The sequence below is a fragment of the Prorops nasuta genome, unplaced genomic scaffold, assembly GCF_024137725.1.
Source record: "Prorops nasuta isolate Cenicafe-Biocafe unplaced genomic scaffold, Cenicafe_Pnas_1.2 PNAS00011, whole genome shotgun sequence".
NCBI classification, from domain to species: Eukaryota; Metazoa; Arthropoda; class Insecta; order Hymenoptera; family Bethylidae; genus Prorops; species Prorops nasuta.
Window position 1 is genome coordinate 8,088,477 of NW_027116808.1, and position 17,652 is coordinate 8,106,128.

The following is a 17,652-nucleotide window of genomic DNA, read 5'->3' on the forward strand; positions in this document are numbered from 1 at the left end:
GAATCGCGACGAGATAGAGGATAGATCCAATGGAGACTTTTGTAGATCACCTAATGGTGAATAAAAAAGTTCCTGTTGACTCTATGGCTATCTTGTCGCGATTCGATTATACAGAGCTGATGACATAATCGATTTTCAGGTATCCAGCATGGTACAAGTGTATCGCGACAAAATATCCATAGAGTCAATAGGAACGTTTTTATTCACCATGATGTGATCTACAAAAGTCTTCATTGGATCTGTCGTCTATCTCTTAGCGATTCGATTATACATAGCTGATGACATATTCGATTTTCAGGTATCCAGCTATGTATAATCAAATCGCGACGAAATAACCATAGAGTCAATAGGAACTTTTTTACTCAGCATGATGTGATCTACAAATTTTCCATTGGATCTATCGTTTATCTCGTCTCGATTCGATTATACATAGCTGGATACCTGAAAGTCGATTATGTCATCAGCTATGTATAATCGAAACGCGACGAGATAAACATAGAGTCAATAGGAACTTTTTTATTCACCATGATGTGATCTACAAAGTCTGCATTGGATCTATCGTCTATCTCGTCGCGATTCGATTATACATAGCTGGATACCTGAAAATCGATTATGTCATCAGCTATGTATAATAAAATCGCGACGAAATACAGGATAGATCCAATGGAGACTTTTGTAGATCACCTAATGGTGAATAAAAAAGTTCCTATTGACTCTATGGTTATCTCGTCGCGATTCGATTACACAGAGCTGATGACATAATCGATTTTCAGGTATCCAGCTTTGTATAATCGAATCGCGATGAGATAACCATAGAGTCAATAGGGACTTTTTTATTCACCATGACGTGTTCTACAAAAGTCTCCATTGACTCTATCGACTATCTCGTCTCGATTCGATTATTCATTGCTGGATACCTGAAAATCGATTATGTCATCGGCTATGTATAATCGAATCCCGACGAGATAACCATAGAGTCAATAGGAACTTTTTTATTCACCATGATGTGACCTACAAAAGTCTCCATTAGATCTATCGTTTATCTCGTCGCGATTCGATTATACATAGCTGCTGACATAATCGAATTTCAGGTATCCAGCAGGGTATAAACGAATTGCGACGAGATAGAGGATAGATCCAATGGAGACTTTTGTAGATCACCTAATGGTGAATAAAAAAGTTCCTATTGACTCTATGGCTATCTTGTCGCGATTCGATTATACAGAGCTGATGACATAATCGATTTTCAGGTATCCAGTATGGTACAAGTGTATCGCGACAAAATATCCATAGAGTCAATAGGAACATTTTTATTCACCATGATGTGATCTACAAAAGTCTTCATTGGATCTGTCGTCTATCTCATAGCGATTCGATTATACATAGCTGATGACATATTCGATTTTCAGGTATCCAGCTATGTATAATCAAATCGCGACGAAATAACCATAGAGTCAATAGGAACTTTTTTACTCACCATGATGTGATCTACAAATTTACCATTGGATCTATCGTTTATCTCGTCTCGATTCGATTATACATAGCAGGATACCTGAAAGTCGATTATGTCATCAGCTATGTATAATCGAAATGCGACGAGATAAACATAGAGTCAATAGGAACTTTTTTATTCACCATGATGTGATCTACAAAGTCTCCATAGGATCTATCGTCTATCTCCTCTCGATTCGATTATACATAGCTGGTTACATGAAAATCGATTATGTCATCAGCTATTTGTTAACATTATTCGTTACTATATTTTAAATGTAAGGATACTAAGTCTACGCCATTGTAAATGTTTCCCCTCCAATGTAACGATCTGACGCTCTGCCTTACTGGAGTCAGTCGCTAATCAGCTAACGAATAAGCTAGACAAATAAATAGACAACGACCCAAATCGTATTTCGTAATCATTTACACCAGAAGAAATCCAGCGAAAGACATCCAATAATACAATCAAAGTATTTTCAAATTAACATGGTCCTTCGAGCCGGAAGTCTTACTGTGAGCAACTAACAAAGCTATTTTCTTCAAAATAAATGCTGTGGTAGAACAATCAATCAAGGAAACAAGCTACAATTTGAAGCCATCAAGGAAGAATCGAACCAAAGGAGATCTTCGCCAAACATTGCCAAGTTAAGTGGGCATCCTCTAATTCCTATCTCCTTCCTTGACTCTATTTACGCAACATATTCAAATGGAAGCTTTAAACAAAAAGCGCGGTTGCCTAAAAGCAAAGTTAACGGTCTTCAAAAATTTTATATCGAATACATCAGCGTCTCTTTCCAATTTAAATGAGAAATTAAATGACGAACTTCGACAAGAAGTAGAATTGAGGCTCGTTAGAGCAAAAGAAACTCTAGACCAATTTGACGCTATACAAGAGTCAATAGATTCACTTTCAGATGACCTCAGTGAAACTGTTCAATATCGCGAAACGTTTGAATCACAATACTTTGAAATTGTGCAATTAGCCAAACAATTATTAAATCAAGGTTTGCAAACACAACAAAATTTAAGCAATCCTTCCAGCGGTCATGATCAATCTCTTCCAGTAGCAGAGCCGGTTAACGCGGCATCACTACATACGCCTAACGTTAAACTACCGACTATTGAGTTACCAAAATTTAATGGCGAATTGTCCGAATGGCTAGGTTTCAGAGACACTTATCAATCTCTTATCCATAATAATCAATATATAAATGACATACAAAAGTTTCATTACTTGAAAGCTTCTTTGAGCGCCAATGTATGTGAATCAATTAAGTCCTTAGAATTCTCTGAATTAAATTACCAGTGTGCCTGGAACACCTTGTGCAATCGATACAATTCCAAAAAATTACTCGTACATAATCACATAAAATCCATATTTTCGCTTAAACCCATGAAACGTGAATCGGCTGACGAAATTCGTCAGGTGTTGGACACCTTGACCAAACATGTACATGCTTTGACCTCGCTAGGAGAACCAACACAGTCTTGGGACTCAATCCTTATTTACGTTATGTCAGCCAAACTTGACTCCACAACAGCCCGTAGCTGGGAGCAGGAAAAAGCTAGACTAGACACTCCTAAACTGAACCATTTCACATCATTCCTCATTTCTCGCGCGGAGTTTTTACGCACTTTAGAATTTTCAAACAGACTAGAACCTCCGACCGAAAAAAGGCAAACGAAAATTAAGTCATTTTTAACCACAGAAAAGGCAAAATCTTGCATACTCTGCAAACAAGAACATTATCTCCAAAATTGCACAACATTTTTATCCCTCACTCCTCAAGAACGTGCGAAAAAATTAAAGGAACTTAATGCTTGTTTAAATTGCCTGAGAAAAGGGCACCTAATGTCAAACTGTAAGGGCGGTCCTTGCAGGAAATGCAATAGAAAGCACAATACGCTGATTCATTTTGATGATGCGAACAATGCTCCCGCCGTATCTCTATGCTCTAATGGCACAGCATCTCGGAATGTATTAGCCACAGCTATGGTTTTACTTCAAGGCCCTACCGGCCTTACTGTTCAGGCTCGACTAGTTTTACATTCATGCTCTCAGTCCAATTTTGTTTCTGAATACGTGAGTAATAAATTACAATTACACAAAACTCCTGTAAACGTACCTATAGAGACCTTGAATGATGGATCGGAATTCATCATAAAAAATAAATGTATTGTTCATTTATCTACTCACCATAACTCTTTCGAGACGAAATTGACTTGCCTCATTGCCCCAAAAATAATTGAAAGACTTCCTCACGAACCAATCAATTTGCATGGGAAGGAGATACCATTGAATTTGAAATTAGCAGACCCTTCTTTCAACATTCCTGGCAGGGTTGATATTTTATTGGGTGCTGAATGGTTCTGGCGTCTATTGTGCATAGGTCAAATTGTATTAAACCAGCAGGGACTCGTGTTGCAAAAAACAAAACTTGGATGGATAGTAGGTGGACCCATGTCAGCTGTGGCCACTAGTACGATTCCATCCCACCCAGTTTGTAACCTCTCGCTAAATGATAAAATTGAAAATTTTTGGAGAATAGAAAACCTTCCTGATCACAAACCTCTGTCCTTTGAAGAAAAGGAATGCGAAAAAATATTTGTTGATACATTCAGTCGAGATAAAGATGGTAGATTCTTAGTAAATATTCCTTTGAGGGACAATACCAATAAACTTGGAAATTCACGTGAATTGGCTGAGCTACGTTTACTAAATCTCGAGAAAAGGCTGGATCGCCAACCTGAATTAAATAGGAATTATTCAGAGTTCTTAGCTGAATACGAACGTCTCGGTCAAATGAGCCTATCAAATGACATAAGTTGTCAGCCTTCTTATTACCTCCCGCACCATTGCGTTTTTAAGTCTGGTAAAATTCGCGTTGTTTTTGATGGTTCGGCTCCTACTTCATCTGGCGTATCTCTCAACGATATCCAAATGGTTGGTCCAAATCTTCAAGCTCCACTTTTCGATATCTTAATCAGATTCAGAAAACACCTGTACATAATCTCTGCTGATGTAGAAAAAATGTACAGGCAAGTCTTGATTTCCCCTCAACAACGCGCTTTACAACGCATCCTATGGAGATCAAATTCAAAGGAACCTATAAAAACATTCAACTTAAACACAGTTACTTATGGCACAGCTTCAGCCTCTTTCCTGGCCGTGAGAGCTTTGTTTCAGTTGGGTTATGAATGTCAGGATGAGCTCCCAATCATTTCTAAGATCATTTTAAATGATTTTTACGTGGATGACTTGCTCACAGGCGCTGACACTGTTGAAGAAGCAATTTTTAATGCATCCAACATATCCAAGGTTCTAAAACGAGGATGTTTCCAATTACGGAAATGGATGTCCAATGAACGCAACATAATTAAGAATGTAACTAACGTTGAGGAAACTGAAGAACATACATTTTCATCCATTCAAAATTCAGCTAAAACGTTAGGGCTAAAGTGGAATACGCGCTCCGATATAATAGGTTACACAGTTCAAACGTCCAAGAGGGAAGGAGTTACTAAAAGAAAGGTTTTGTCAGAAATTTCCCAAATATTCGACCTGCTGGGCTTGCTCGGACCGGTTACAATATTGGCAAAAATATTCATGCAAAGGTTATGGCAAGAAAAACTTTCTTGGGACGAATCTTTGCCTTCTAATTTACACGCGGAATGGATCAAATACAAGGATCAATTAAAACATTTAAATTCAATAACTATACCTCGATCAGTCTTGTGCAAGTCTTATACCCATGTTGAGTTGCATGGCTTTGCTGACGCTTCAAAAACTGGCTACGGGGCTTGCATTTACATGCGTTCCATTGACGAGAAAAATTCAATTCTCACTAGATTACTCTGTTCTAAGTCTAGGGTAGCCCCTTTGAAAACTCAATCAATACCTAGACTTGAACTTTGTGCTGCACTTTTGTTATCCGAATTAATGCTAATGGTTACAAAGGCTCTTAATAACAAGGTTTATATAAAAACTTATTGGTCTGACTCTTCTATCGTTTTATCATGGGTAAGATTACAACCAAATGTATTGCCTGTTTTCGTAGCTAATAGAATATCACGAATCCAGGAGCTCACGTTCGAGCATGAGTGGCGTCACGTGCCAACATCTATGAACCCCGCCGATGTACTTTCACGAGGAATTCATCCTCAAGATATTTTAAACAATTCCTTATGGTGGCACGGCCCTATTTTTTTGCAAGAAGAGACTTGTAATTGGCCAAAAAATATAATGACTCTTACAACTTCAGAAGAAGTCAAAACAATTGCCAATTGCTCAAGAATTCACCAAACTTCTAACCCAATTTGTAATAACTTGTTGCAACGATTTTCCGACCTTAACAAGTCCTGCAGAATTCTTTCTTATGTTTGTCGTTTTTGCAACAGATTAAAACGCAGTTCTTCCGAAGTAGGTTTTATCACTCCCTTGGAAATAGACGAATCATTACTTTTTTTAATAAAATGCGTCCAAATGGAGTGCTTTAGCCTTGAGTTTAGAACATTGGAGAAGAATCAGCCTATCAAGGGGAAATTGTCGCGATTGGCATTATTTATTGACAATCAGAATATGATAAGAGTAGGTGGAAGATTAGCTAATTCTCACTATTCATATGATAAAAAATTCCCTTTACTATTACCCAGCAAACATGAGTTGACCAAGCGTGTTATACTTGACGAGCATCTAAGGTCTTTTCATGCCGGTCCTCAGCTATTGCTTTATTCAGTTCGCCAAAGGTTTTGGCCACTTCGTGGCAGAAATTTGGTGCGAGGCATTGTACATGATTGCGTAAGGTGTTTTAAGGCAAGGCCCAATGCATTGTTTTTTAAAATGGGAAATCTCCCTCAACCCAGAATCACTCCATCATACCCGTTCAATTCAACCGGAGTTGATTACGCTGGTCCATTTTTAATCAAAAATAAAAAGGGTAGAGGTTACAAACTCGAAAAATGTTACATAGCATTATTTGTATGTTTCTGCACTAAGGCTCTGCATTTGGAGATTGTGACTGATTTGTCAAAGGATTCTTTTATTGCTGCTTTGAGAAGATTTGTGTCAAGGCGAGGTAAACCTGCAAACCTGCATTCTGACAACGGCACATCTTTTGTCGGAGCTCATAATGAGTTGAAGGATTTAGGATCATTTTTAAACACTGAAAACGTTAAATTAAGTGAATCTGCTGGCTCCATTGGTATTAATTGGCATTTCATACCTGCCTACTCGCCTCATATGGGCGGTCTATGGGAAGCTGGTGTTAAGTCGGTAAAATTTCATTTGAAGAGAATTGCCTCTACAGCAAATCTTACATACGAGGAATTTTATACTCTTTTAACTCAAATAGAGTCTTTACTTAATTCTCGACCTCTTTCACCTCTGTCAACAGATCCCAATGATTTTATTCCTTTAACTCCTGCACACTTTTTAATTGGCCGAACGTTTGCGACAGTTGTTGATCCTTTACTAGATCATGTACCCAATTCTCGCCTCTCTAATTGGCAACGAATTCAATCTATGCAGCAACATTATTGGAAGCGATGGAGTAAAGAATATATCTCAGAGCTACAATTTCGCAATAAATGGAAGTATCCGTTTCCTGCACTACAGCCTAATACACTTGTACTCTTAAAAGAAGACAACTTATCTCCTGCTAAATGGAGGCTTGGAAGAGTTGTTGAGACCTACCCAGGCAATGATGGCATAACCCGAGCGGCTTCTATCAAAACTGCAAGTGGAATTGTCACTAGATCATTGGTGAAGTTGTGTCCTTTACCATTACAAGAGAGGCCAACTGAGGGATGAGCTGTTTCTTTCAACCATGGGTTTTAAATTGCATCAAATTGTATTTTGATCATAATTTTATCATAAATGTATTAATTGTACCTGATGGGGAGTTTTTCTCCCCATGGAGGGGGGCATGTTAACATTATTCGTTACTATATTTTAAATGTAAGGATACTAAGTCTACGACATTGTAAATGTTTCCCCTCCAATGTAACGATCTGACGTTCTGCCTTACTGGAGTCAGTCGCTAATCAGTTATCGAATAAGCTAGACAAATAAGTAGACAACGACACAAATCGTATTTCGTAATCATTTACACCAGAAGATATCCAGCGAAAGACATCCAATAATACAATCAAAGTATTTTCAAATTAACACTATTTATATTAAAATCGCGACGAGATAGAGGATAGATCCAATGGAGACTTTTGTAGATCACCTAATGGTGAATAAAAAAGTTCCTATTGACTCTATTGTTATCTCGTCGCGACTCGATTATACAGAGCTGATGACATAATCGATTTTCAGGTATCCAGCCTTGTATAATCGAATTGGGACGAGATAACCATAGAGTCAATAGGAACTTTTTTATTCAACATGATGTGATTTACAAAAGTCTCCATTGGATCTATCGTCTATCTCCTCTCGATTCGATTATACATAGCTGGTTACATGAAAATCGATTATGTCATCAACTATGTATAATCGAAACGCGACGAGATAAACATAGAGTCAATAGGAACTTTTTTATTCACCATGATGTGATCTACAGAAGTCTCCAATGGATCTATCGTTTATCTCATCGTGATTCGATTATACATAGCTGGATACCTGAAAATAGATTATGTCATCAGCTATGTATAATAAAATTGCGACGAGATACAGGATAGATCCAATGGAGACTTTTGTAGATCACCTAATGGTGAATAAAGTAGTTCCTATTGACTCTATGGTTATCTCGTCGCGATTCGATTATACAGAGCTGATGACATAATCGATTTTCAGGTATCTAGCTTTGTATAATCGAATCGCGATGACATTACCATAGAGTCAATAGGGACTTTTTAATTCACCATGACGTGATCTACAAAAGTCTCCATTGACTCTATCGACTATCTCGTCTCGATTCGATTATTCATTGCTGGATACCTGAAAATCGATTATGTCATCGGCTATGTATAATCGAATCCCGACGAGATAACCATAGAGTCAATAGGAACTTTTTTATTCACTATGATGTTGATCTACAAAAGTCTCCATTGGATCTATCGTTTATGTCGTCGCGATTCGATTATACATAGCTGGATACCTGAAAGTCGATTATGTCATCAGCTATGTATAATCGAATCGCTACGAGATAACCATAGAGTCAATACGAACTTTTTTATTCACCATGATGTGATCTACAAAAGTCTCCATTGGATCTATCGTTTATCTCGTCGCGATTCGATTATACATAGCAACTGACATAATCGAATTTCAGGTATCCAGCAGGGTATAATCGAATTGCGACGAGATAACCATAGAGTCAATAGGAACTTTTTTTCTCAACATGATGTGACCTACAAAAGTCTCCATTGGATCTATCGTCTATCTCGTTGCGATTCGATTATACATATTTTGATACCGGAAAATCGATTATGTCATCAGCTATGTATAATCGAATCGCGACGAGATAGAGGATAGATCCAATGGAGACTTTTGTAGATCACCTAATGGTGAATAAAAAAGTTCCTGTTGACTCTATAGCTATCTTGTCGCAATTCGATTATACAGAGCTGATGACATAATCGATTTTCAGGTATCCAGCATGGTACAATTGAATCGCGACAAAATATCCATAGAGTCAATAGGAACGTTTTTATTCACCATGATGTAATCTACAAAAGTCTTCATTGGATCTGACGTCTATCTCTTAGCGATTCGATTATACATAGCTGATGACATATTCGATTTTCAGGTATCCAGCTATGTATAATCAAATCGCGACGAAATAACCATAGAGTCAATAGGAACTTTTTTACTCAGCATGATGTGATCTACAAATTTTCCATTGGATCTATCGTCTATCTCGTCGCGATTCGATTATACATAGCTGGATACCTGAAAGTCGATTATGTCATCAGCTATGTATAATCGAATTGCGACGAGATAACCATAGAGTCAATAGGAACTTTTTTATTCAACATGATGTGATTTACAAAAGTCTCCATTGGATCTATCGTCTAAATCGTCTCGATTCGATTATAAATAGCTGGATACCGGAAAATCGATTATGTCATCAGCTATGTATAATCGAATCGCGACAAGGTAAACATAGAGTCAATAGGAACGCTTTTATTCACCATGATGTGATCTACAAAAGTCTTCATTGGATCTGTCGTCTATCTTGTAGCTATTCGATTATATATATCTTCATACCGGAAAATCGATAATGTCATCAGCTATGTATAATCGAATCGCGACGAGATAGAGGATAGATCCAATGGAGACTTTTGTAGATCACCTAATGGTGAATAAAAAAGTTCGTGTTGACTCTATGGCAATCTCGTCGCGATTCGATTATACAGAGCTGATAAAATAATCGATTTTCAGGTATCCAGCTTTGTATAATCGAATCGCGACGAGATAACCATAGAATCAATAGGAACTATTTTATTCACCATGATGTGATCTACAAAAGTCTCCATTGGATCTATCGTCTAACTCGTCTCGATTCGATTATAAATAGCTGGATACCTGAAAATCGATTATGTCATCAGCTATGTATAATCAAATCGCGACGAGATAACCATAGAATCAATAGGAACTATTTTATTCACCATGATGTGATCTACAAAAGTCTCCATTGGATCTATCGTCTAACTCGTCAAGATTCGATTATACATAGCTGGATCCAGAAAATCGATTATCTCATCGGCTATGTATAATCTAATCGCGACGAGATAACAACAGAGTCAATAGGAACTTTATTATTCACCATTATGTGATCTACAGAAGTCTCCATTGGATTTTTCTTTTATCTCGTCGCGATTCGATTATACAGAGCTGATAACATAATCGATATTCAGGTATTCAGCTTTGTATATTCGAATCGCGACGAGATAACCATAGAGTCAATAGGAACTTTTTTATTCACCATGATGTGATCTACAAAAGTCTCCATTGGACCTATCGTCTAACTCGTCTCGATTCGATTATAAATAGCTGGATACCTGAAAATCGATTATGTCATCAGCTATGTATAATCGAAACGCGACGAGATAAACATAGAGTCAATAGGAACTTTTTTATTCACCATGATGTGATCTACAAAAGTCTCCATTGGATCTATCGTCTAACTCGTCTCGATTCGATTATAAATAGCTGGATACCTGAAAATCGATTATGTCATCAGCTATGTATAATCAAATCGCGACGAAATAACCATAGAGTCAATAGGAACTTTTTTATTCACCATGATGTGATCTACAAAAGTCTCCATTGGACCTATCGTCTAACTCGTCTCGATTCGATTATATATAGCTGGATACCTGAAAATCGATTATGTCATCAGCTATGTATAATCGAATCGTGACGAGATAACCATAGAGTCAATAGGAACTTTTTTATTCACCATGAGGTGATCTACAAAAGTCTGCATTGGATCTATCGTCTATCTTGTCGCGATTCGATTATACATAGCTGGATACCTGAAAGTCGATTATGTCATCAGCTATGTATAATCGAATCGCGACGAGATAACCATAGAGTCAATAAAAACTTTTTTATTCACCATGATTTGATCTACAAAATTCTCCATTGGATCTATCGTCTATCGTCTCTCGATTCGATTATACATAGCTGGATACCTGAAAATTGTTTATGTCATCAGCTATGTATAATCAAATCGCGACGAGATAGAGGATAGATCCAATGGAGACTTTTGTAGATCACCTAATGGTGAATGAAAAAGTTCCTACTGATTCTATGGTTATCTCGTCGCGATTCGATTATACATAGCTGGATAGCTGAAAATCGATTATGTCATCAGCTATGTATAATCGAATAGCGACGATATAACCATAGAGTCAATAAAAACTTTTTTATTCACCATGATTTGATCTACAAAAGTCTCCATTGGATCTATCGTCTATCTCGTCAAGATTCGATTATACATAGCTGGTTTCGATCTTTATGTATTGAATAGAGGTTATTTCATAATCTGGAAAGCTGGACGGGTAAACAATACAAAGTTATGCGTTCAAATATGTATTCCTTTATTGCTTACGTTAGTTCTCGAATTTGCGGGAAAAAAACCCACGGACGTGATGGGAAAACCCAACTCCGCCTTGATTTGATGATCTCTCACGAACTGGGTGAATGGACCACTTACAAAAACCACTTGAAGCTTATGCCTCCTTATCAATCGCCTTTTAAGGTTTTTCGAACTTATCGTTCTAATCGCTTTGCGCTCCTAGACCCCAATGCCCCAGTCTCCAGTCTTCCCCACTCTCGTCTCCTCCTGTCCCATGGCATCGGGTCACAAGGTCTACGAAGATCGCCGATGTCCCACGATGACTATTCGCGCCACACGAATCACCCATTCGCCCTACACATCTCCATAATCCAGCGGGTCTTATGAATCCCAAACATCCCGCCCACCTTCGTCTTCTGACGAAATAACTACTGTCCGTTCACCATGCTAACTGGAGTCACTACCTCAGTTGGTAGAGGTAGTGGACTAAGACGCGTGATTGGACGTTTTAAGGTGGAAGTCCCTGTTCGGATGGTCACCACTCTCACCAAACCATCTTCTCCTGGATGTACATCAGTTATTCTCGCTAATGGCCACTTGGAAGGAGGGTATCGGTCATCGTGCACTACTACAAGTTGTCCCACTACAAAATTCTCATTTGTTCCCCTCCATTTGGTCCTTTCTTGAAGGTGGTGAAGGTACTCACGTGACCAACGTTTCCAGAAACCTTGATGAATTCTGCTTAGCAGCTGATACCGTGTCAAACGGTTTACAGGAATCTCTTCTAGAGGTACATCAGGAATTAACCCCGACGACCCACCAATCAGGAAATGCGATGGAGTCAAAGCGTGTAAATCCTCAAGGTCGCCAGAAAGCGGACAGAGAGGCCGTGAATTTAAACATGCCTCAATTTCGGCGAGTACAGTGGCCATCTCCTCGAATGTAAGAGCATGCTCTCCGATGACTCTCACCAAATGATGTTTCGTAGCTCGTACTCCAGCCTCCCATAGTCCTCCGAATTGAGGGGAGCTAGGAGGAATAAATTCCCATTCTATTCCTTGGTTTGCTAAATCTTCGGATATTTCTGAATAAAATTCAGAGGAAATTCTGAATAATGCTCTTATTTCCTTATCAGCTCCTTGAAAGTTGGTTCCATTATCGCTGTAAAGCTTCTTGCATAGTCCTCTTCGACTCGTAAATCGGCGAAAAGCGGCGATGAATGATTGCGTAGTCAAGTCACTAACTGCTTCCAGATGAATGGCCTTCGTTGAGAAACAGATGAACAGCGCTATATATCCCTTGTAGCTACGATGTCCTCTTCCCTTTGTGGTTCTCAACCTAAACGGTCCTGCATAGTCTAACCCCGATACAGTAAAAGGTCTAGACGGAGTGGTCCTAGCAGATGGTAGCGCACCCATCAGTTGCTTGCTTAAAGTCGGCCGCGCGCGAAAACAACGAGTACATGCGCGAACATGGCGCTTCACTAGTCCGGACGCTCCGATTATCCATGCTCGCTGTAGTAGCGTGCCTAAAGTAAGGGTCGGACCTCCATGAAGTGATAATTGATGCGCAGATTGAATAAAAATCTGGCTCAAATTCGACCGTTTGGGTAAAATTGGCGGATGTTTCGCCGGAAACGGCAAAGCCGAGTGTGTCAACCTTCCGCCAACTCGTATAATACCCTCATCGTCAAGGAATGGATGCAATTTATAAAGAACGCTACTCTTTGAGAGTGGTTGACTTGCGCGAAGTCGTGCGAGTTCCTCTTTGAAAGCCGAACCTTGGGCCAAGCGAATTGCAGATCTGAGAGCTTTATGCAACTCTTCAGTTTTTAAAAAACCTATGTATACCCTTTCGTTTCTCTTTAGCCGTCTATAATTGTTAGCCCATCGTATACAGAAGGCGATAACACGAGTTAATTTCGAAAGAGAAGAATATCTTGTTAATAAAGAATCTTCGTTACCAGGCTGCACAGCAGCGAACACGTTACTACAAATCTCTGATGGTTTAGCAGTGATAGGTTGCTCTGGCCAACGATCCACTGACTCCTGTAACCATGCCGGACCCTGCCACCAGAGGCTCAAATTCTTTAAACAACTAGAGTCCAGCCCTCTAGTCGCCAAATCGGCTGGATTATCGTGTGTAGATACATATTTCCAGATTGCAGTAGGAAGTTCCGTTTGTATATAGGACACCTTGTTCGCCACGAACACCTTCCAGCATGACGGATGTTTCCGTATCCAAGCAAGTGCATCTCTACTATCAGACCAAGCGGTTATCGAAAGATCTTTAAAATGTTCCAATCGTCTAATGTACTTCATTAGTTTTACTAGCAGAACAGCCCCACAAAGTTCCAATTTTGGTATGGAGATTGTTTTTACTGGAGCAACCTTGCTTTTGGCAATCAAAAGTGAGGTTCGAAATGTTCCATCACTGTTGATAGCTCGTAAATAGATTGCAGCGGAATACGCTCTCATAGAGCTATCTGCAAATCCATGGATTTCGCACCTTGACGATCCATCTAATCCTAAATATCGAGGAATTGAAATATCCGACAAACGAGAAAGATTAACACAATAATTATTCCAACGGTTTAAAAAATCTGCTGGAAGAGGTGTATCCCAGTCTACCTTTAAAATCCAGAGATCCTGAAGTAGGATTTTGGCACGAACGACTATTGGTGCTAGCCAGCCTAACGGATCAAATAGGCGAGCTATATTCGAAAGTATTAATCGCTTGGTTACTTCTTGAAACTCTAGTTGGTTAAGTTGTACCTTAAATCCAAAAGAATCATTCGATGGATGCCACAAAATACCTAAGGCTTTTACCAAGTGATCCGTCTCAATTGTTTTACTAGTATTGGTTGAATAATCAACAATTGACCCTACTGGAAGTAAGTCTGGAACATTCGCAGCCCATTTATCTAAACTAATGCCAGCTGTTTCCAATATACCAATCAATTGATTTTTTATTTCTAACGCATCCTCCAGGTTTTCAGCTCCCGAAAATATGTCATCAACGTAAATGTTGTGCTGAAGGCAATGCGCTCCCAGAGGGAATCGTTGACCTTCGTCGATGGCAAGTTGTTTCAGAGTCCTAATCGCCAAATATGGCGCAGAAGCAGTGCCATAAGTTACCGTAGTTAGATAATAGTCTTTGGGAGGCTGTGTCATCTCCGCAGACCAAAGAATGCGCTGAAGATTTTGATCCGTTTCGTTTATTCTTATCTGTCGAAACATTTTGACGACATCGGCAGTGAACACAAAGCGATGTAATCTCCAATTGGTTAATATAAGAGATAGATCACTTTGAAGTGATGGTCCAGTTAAAAGGAATTTATTCAAACTATGTTGCTCAGTCGTACGTCGAGAGGCATCAAAAACCACCCTAATCTTTCGTTTTAACACACCGTGCTGAATGACTGCGTGATGTGGTAGATACCAAGCATTGGAAGATGAAATCTCTTCCTTAGGAACAGGTCTCATATGACCTAATTCCTCATATTCAAGCATAAACTTTCGATATTCTTGCGCCAAAGTTGGATCACGTTCAAATTTACGATGCATTGCCATCAAAGAATTAAGTGCTATTCTTTTACTTTGATCTGATACTGAAGGTAAATCCCCTTTTAAGGGTAATCTGACGATATATCGGCCTTTGGAATCACGTGAATGAGTTGTAACGAAAAGTCTTTCGCACAATTCATCATCTGGATTTAATATATTTTGAGGAACTGGAACCTCTTCAACCGACCAAAATCGTCTAAGAATTTCAGTGACATCATCAATGGCAACACTATGTGCTGCAATTCGAGCGATTTTATTCTCCCCCTGTGGATTTGTACCTCCTATCGAACCTGAGAAGATCCAACCCAGTTTAGTATGCTGCGCGACAACATTAAGGTCCCCTATTTGTTTTAAACCTTCCTTTATTACAATCGCGTATGCCTCGGCTCCTAAAATCATTTCAATTTCCCCTGGAAAATAAAAATTAGGATCCGCCCACCGTAATCCTCTGAATAAGACTAAACTTGAGGATGGTATTGCCTTTGAAGGAAGCCTATTGGCTAGTCGAGGTAAAACTAACGCGCAAAGATCAAATTCGCTAGCAATTTCGAAATTTGATTTAATTCGAATTGAAACTCGTGAACGAGCAATTAGATTTTTTGAAGACCCTACTCCACAGATAGGTACATGTATTCGTTCGCGACCGAGTTTAAGAAATTGCACCATCGATTCTGAGATGAATGTTACCTCCGAGCCCTGATCCAGCAATGCCCTTGCTTGTAATTTTGTTCCACATGAGCCTATGAGAATAATTTGCACTGTCGGCAGTAACGATATACTACCTCCGAAAGAACTTTGAACTGTAAATGAGGATTCCCCTTCTAGTCAACTACTGGTCGCATCAGATCCTTTCAACGGTGGCAAGCTTGAAACTGAATCTATTTCTGACGATTCTTGTACTTGCCCCTTCTCTTTATGCAGAAGTGTATGATGGTTACGTTGACATTTCTTGCAACCTCTTTTCGATTGGCAATTCCTTACTGCATGCCGCCCTAAACAATTAAAACATAACCCGAGCTTGCGAATCTCTTCATGTCTATCACCTGGCTTTTTTGTTTTAAATTTATCGCAACGACCGATGTAATGCTCTTCTGAACAAATAGGACATTTCAAATTTTCAGTACCCTTTGATTTTGCCCCTACATGATAAACCTTAATAGATGGCTTCGAATTATGTGAAAACGAACGTTTTCCCTGTGCCAATGTTCTGGGATTAGATGATTGAGATTCTACTGAAAGCAGCGCCTGAATTGTTCCTTCTAAAAATTCAGTCATCTCCCGAAAAGTGGGAGGCCTTTTCCTCAATTCTACCATATTTGCTTCAGAATCAGAAAGCATCCCTCTGGTACTAAGATAGGTTTCCCACGCTTTTCTCGTTATCGGATCCAAACGCTCACTTAAAATGACAACCAATAAGTCATCCCATGAGTCAATAGGTCTACCCAAATTGCGCAACATTCTTACTCTGTGGTTCATATCATCAACCAAACTCCTTAACCCTAGAGCCGATTCCGCTTTTAATGGTGGTGACTTTATCAACGATAAAGTCAAATGATAAATTTGCAATCGTAGATTCGAAAATCTTTCTTTCAATGCTTTCCACGTAGAATTATAATTAGCTTCTGTTATTGCCACATCCTTGACAAAATCGGCTGCTGATTCCTTTAAACATCCCATCAAATATTGCAATTTTACGACATTCGAAATCTGAGGCTTTTCGTGAATAAGCGACACGAACCTATTCTCGAAAGCCTCCCAATCCTCATAATGACCCGTGAATTGAGGTAAATCTATTTTGGGCAGATGTAGGCTATGGCAAAACATCTGATTAGAATCCTGTCCATTACTTGCATTGGACGAAATCGAACTTGTGGAAGGCTCGTTATTCTGAAGTATTGCTAATTCTTGGGAAAGTTCATCATTACACTCATCTCGTATACTTTCAGTGGCGGCGAACAGGGAGCCCGTTATATATGTGTCCCCAATAGCATCATCACGAGTGATGATCTCGTCGTGTGATTTGCAAAATTCCGTCCAATAAATTTGAAGCTTTTCCTTTCGGTCTCGAATTAGTGAAATTGTAATGCGGTTTCTTTGTATAGCTCGAAATGCTGGAAGTATCCGCGATATGTTATTAGCGCGTTCGCGTTGTTGAGTTATCAATTTCCTCGTAGCAATGGGTGCCATACTTATATTGTGTCAATTCCGCTAACCGAATACAAAGGTTGTGAGGCGTTACGCCGCTATTTACAAACAGACGCTCTGATGCGCACCGGCTTGTCGAACTACGTTTCGTCTATTCAAAGCGTTGTTAATTCATACAAGAATTTCTTATTACAAATGAATTTAGAGTCTCTTACATAATTACACTAATGTTTTGAATCTTATTTACTAAATATTATAAATTTTCTATCTTACAATATTCGCACTAATATTAAGAACCACTAAACATTTGAATGATCACCCAGATGAATCTATTTTAATCTTCGGTATTGCCCAACAATCAAGCTTCCCAGATTATCCGGCTCGAAGGACCAATGTTTCGATCTTTATGTATTGAATAG

The 17,652-nt window shown here is 39.0% G+C and overlaps 2 protein-coding genes across 2 annotated transcripts; one reads left to right on the forward strand and one right to left on the reverse strand.

Annotated features, from left to right (window-relative positions):
* Window positions 1-2,200: 2,200 nt before the first annotated feature.
* LOC136777324 (uncharacterized) lies at window positions 2,201-7,303 on the forward strand. The gene has a single exon (XM_066733492.1). The coding sequence runs from the start codon at window positions 2,201-2,203 to the stop codon at window positions 7,301-7,303; it is 5,103 nt and encodes a 1,700-aa protein (XP_066589589.1).
* A 4,647-nt stretch (window positions 7,304-11,950) lies between these two features.
* LOC136777325 (uncharacterized) lies at window positions 11,951-17,275 on the reverse strand. The gene is made up of 2 exons (XM_066733494.1): window positions 15,922-17,275; window positions 11,951-15,828 (listed from the first exon to the last, which is right to left on the reverse strand). The coding sequence occupies exons 1-2, from the start codon at window positions 17,273-17,275 to the stop codon at window positions 11,951-11,953; spliced, it is 5,232 nt and encodes a 1,743-aa protein (XP_066589591.1).
* Between the last annotated feature and the right edge of the window lie 377 nt (window positions 17,276-17,652).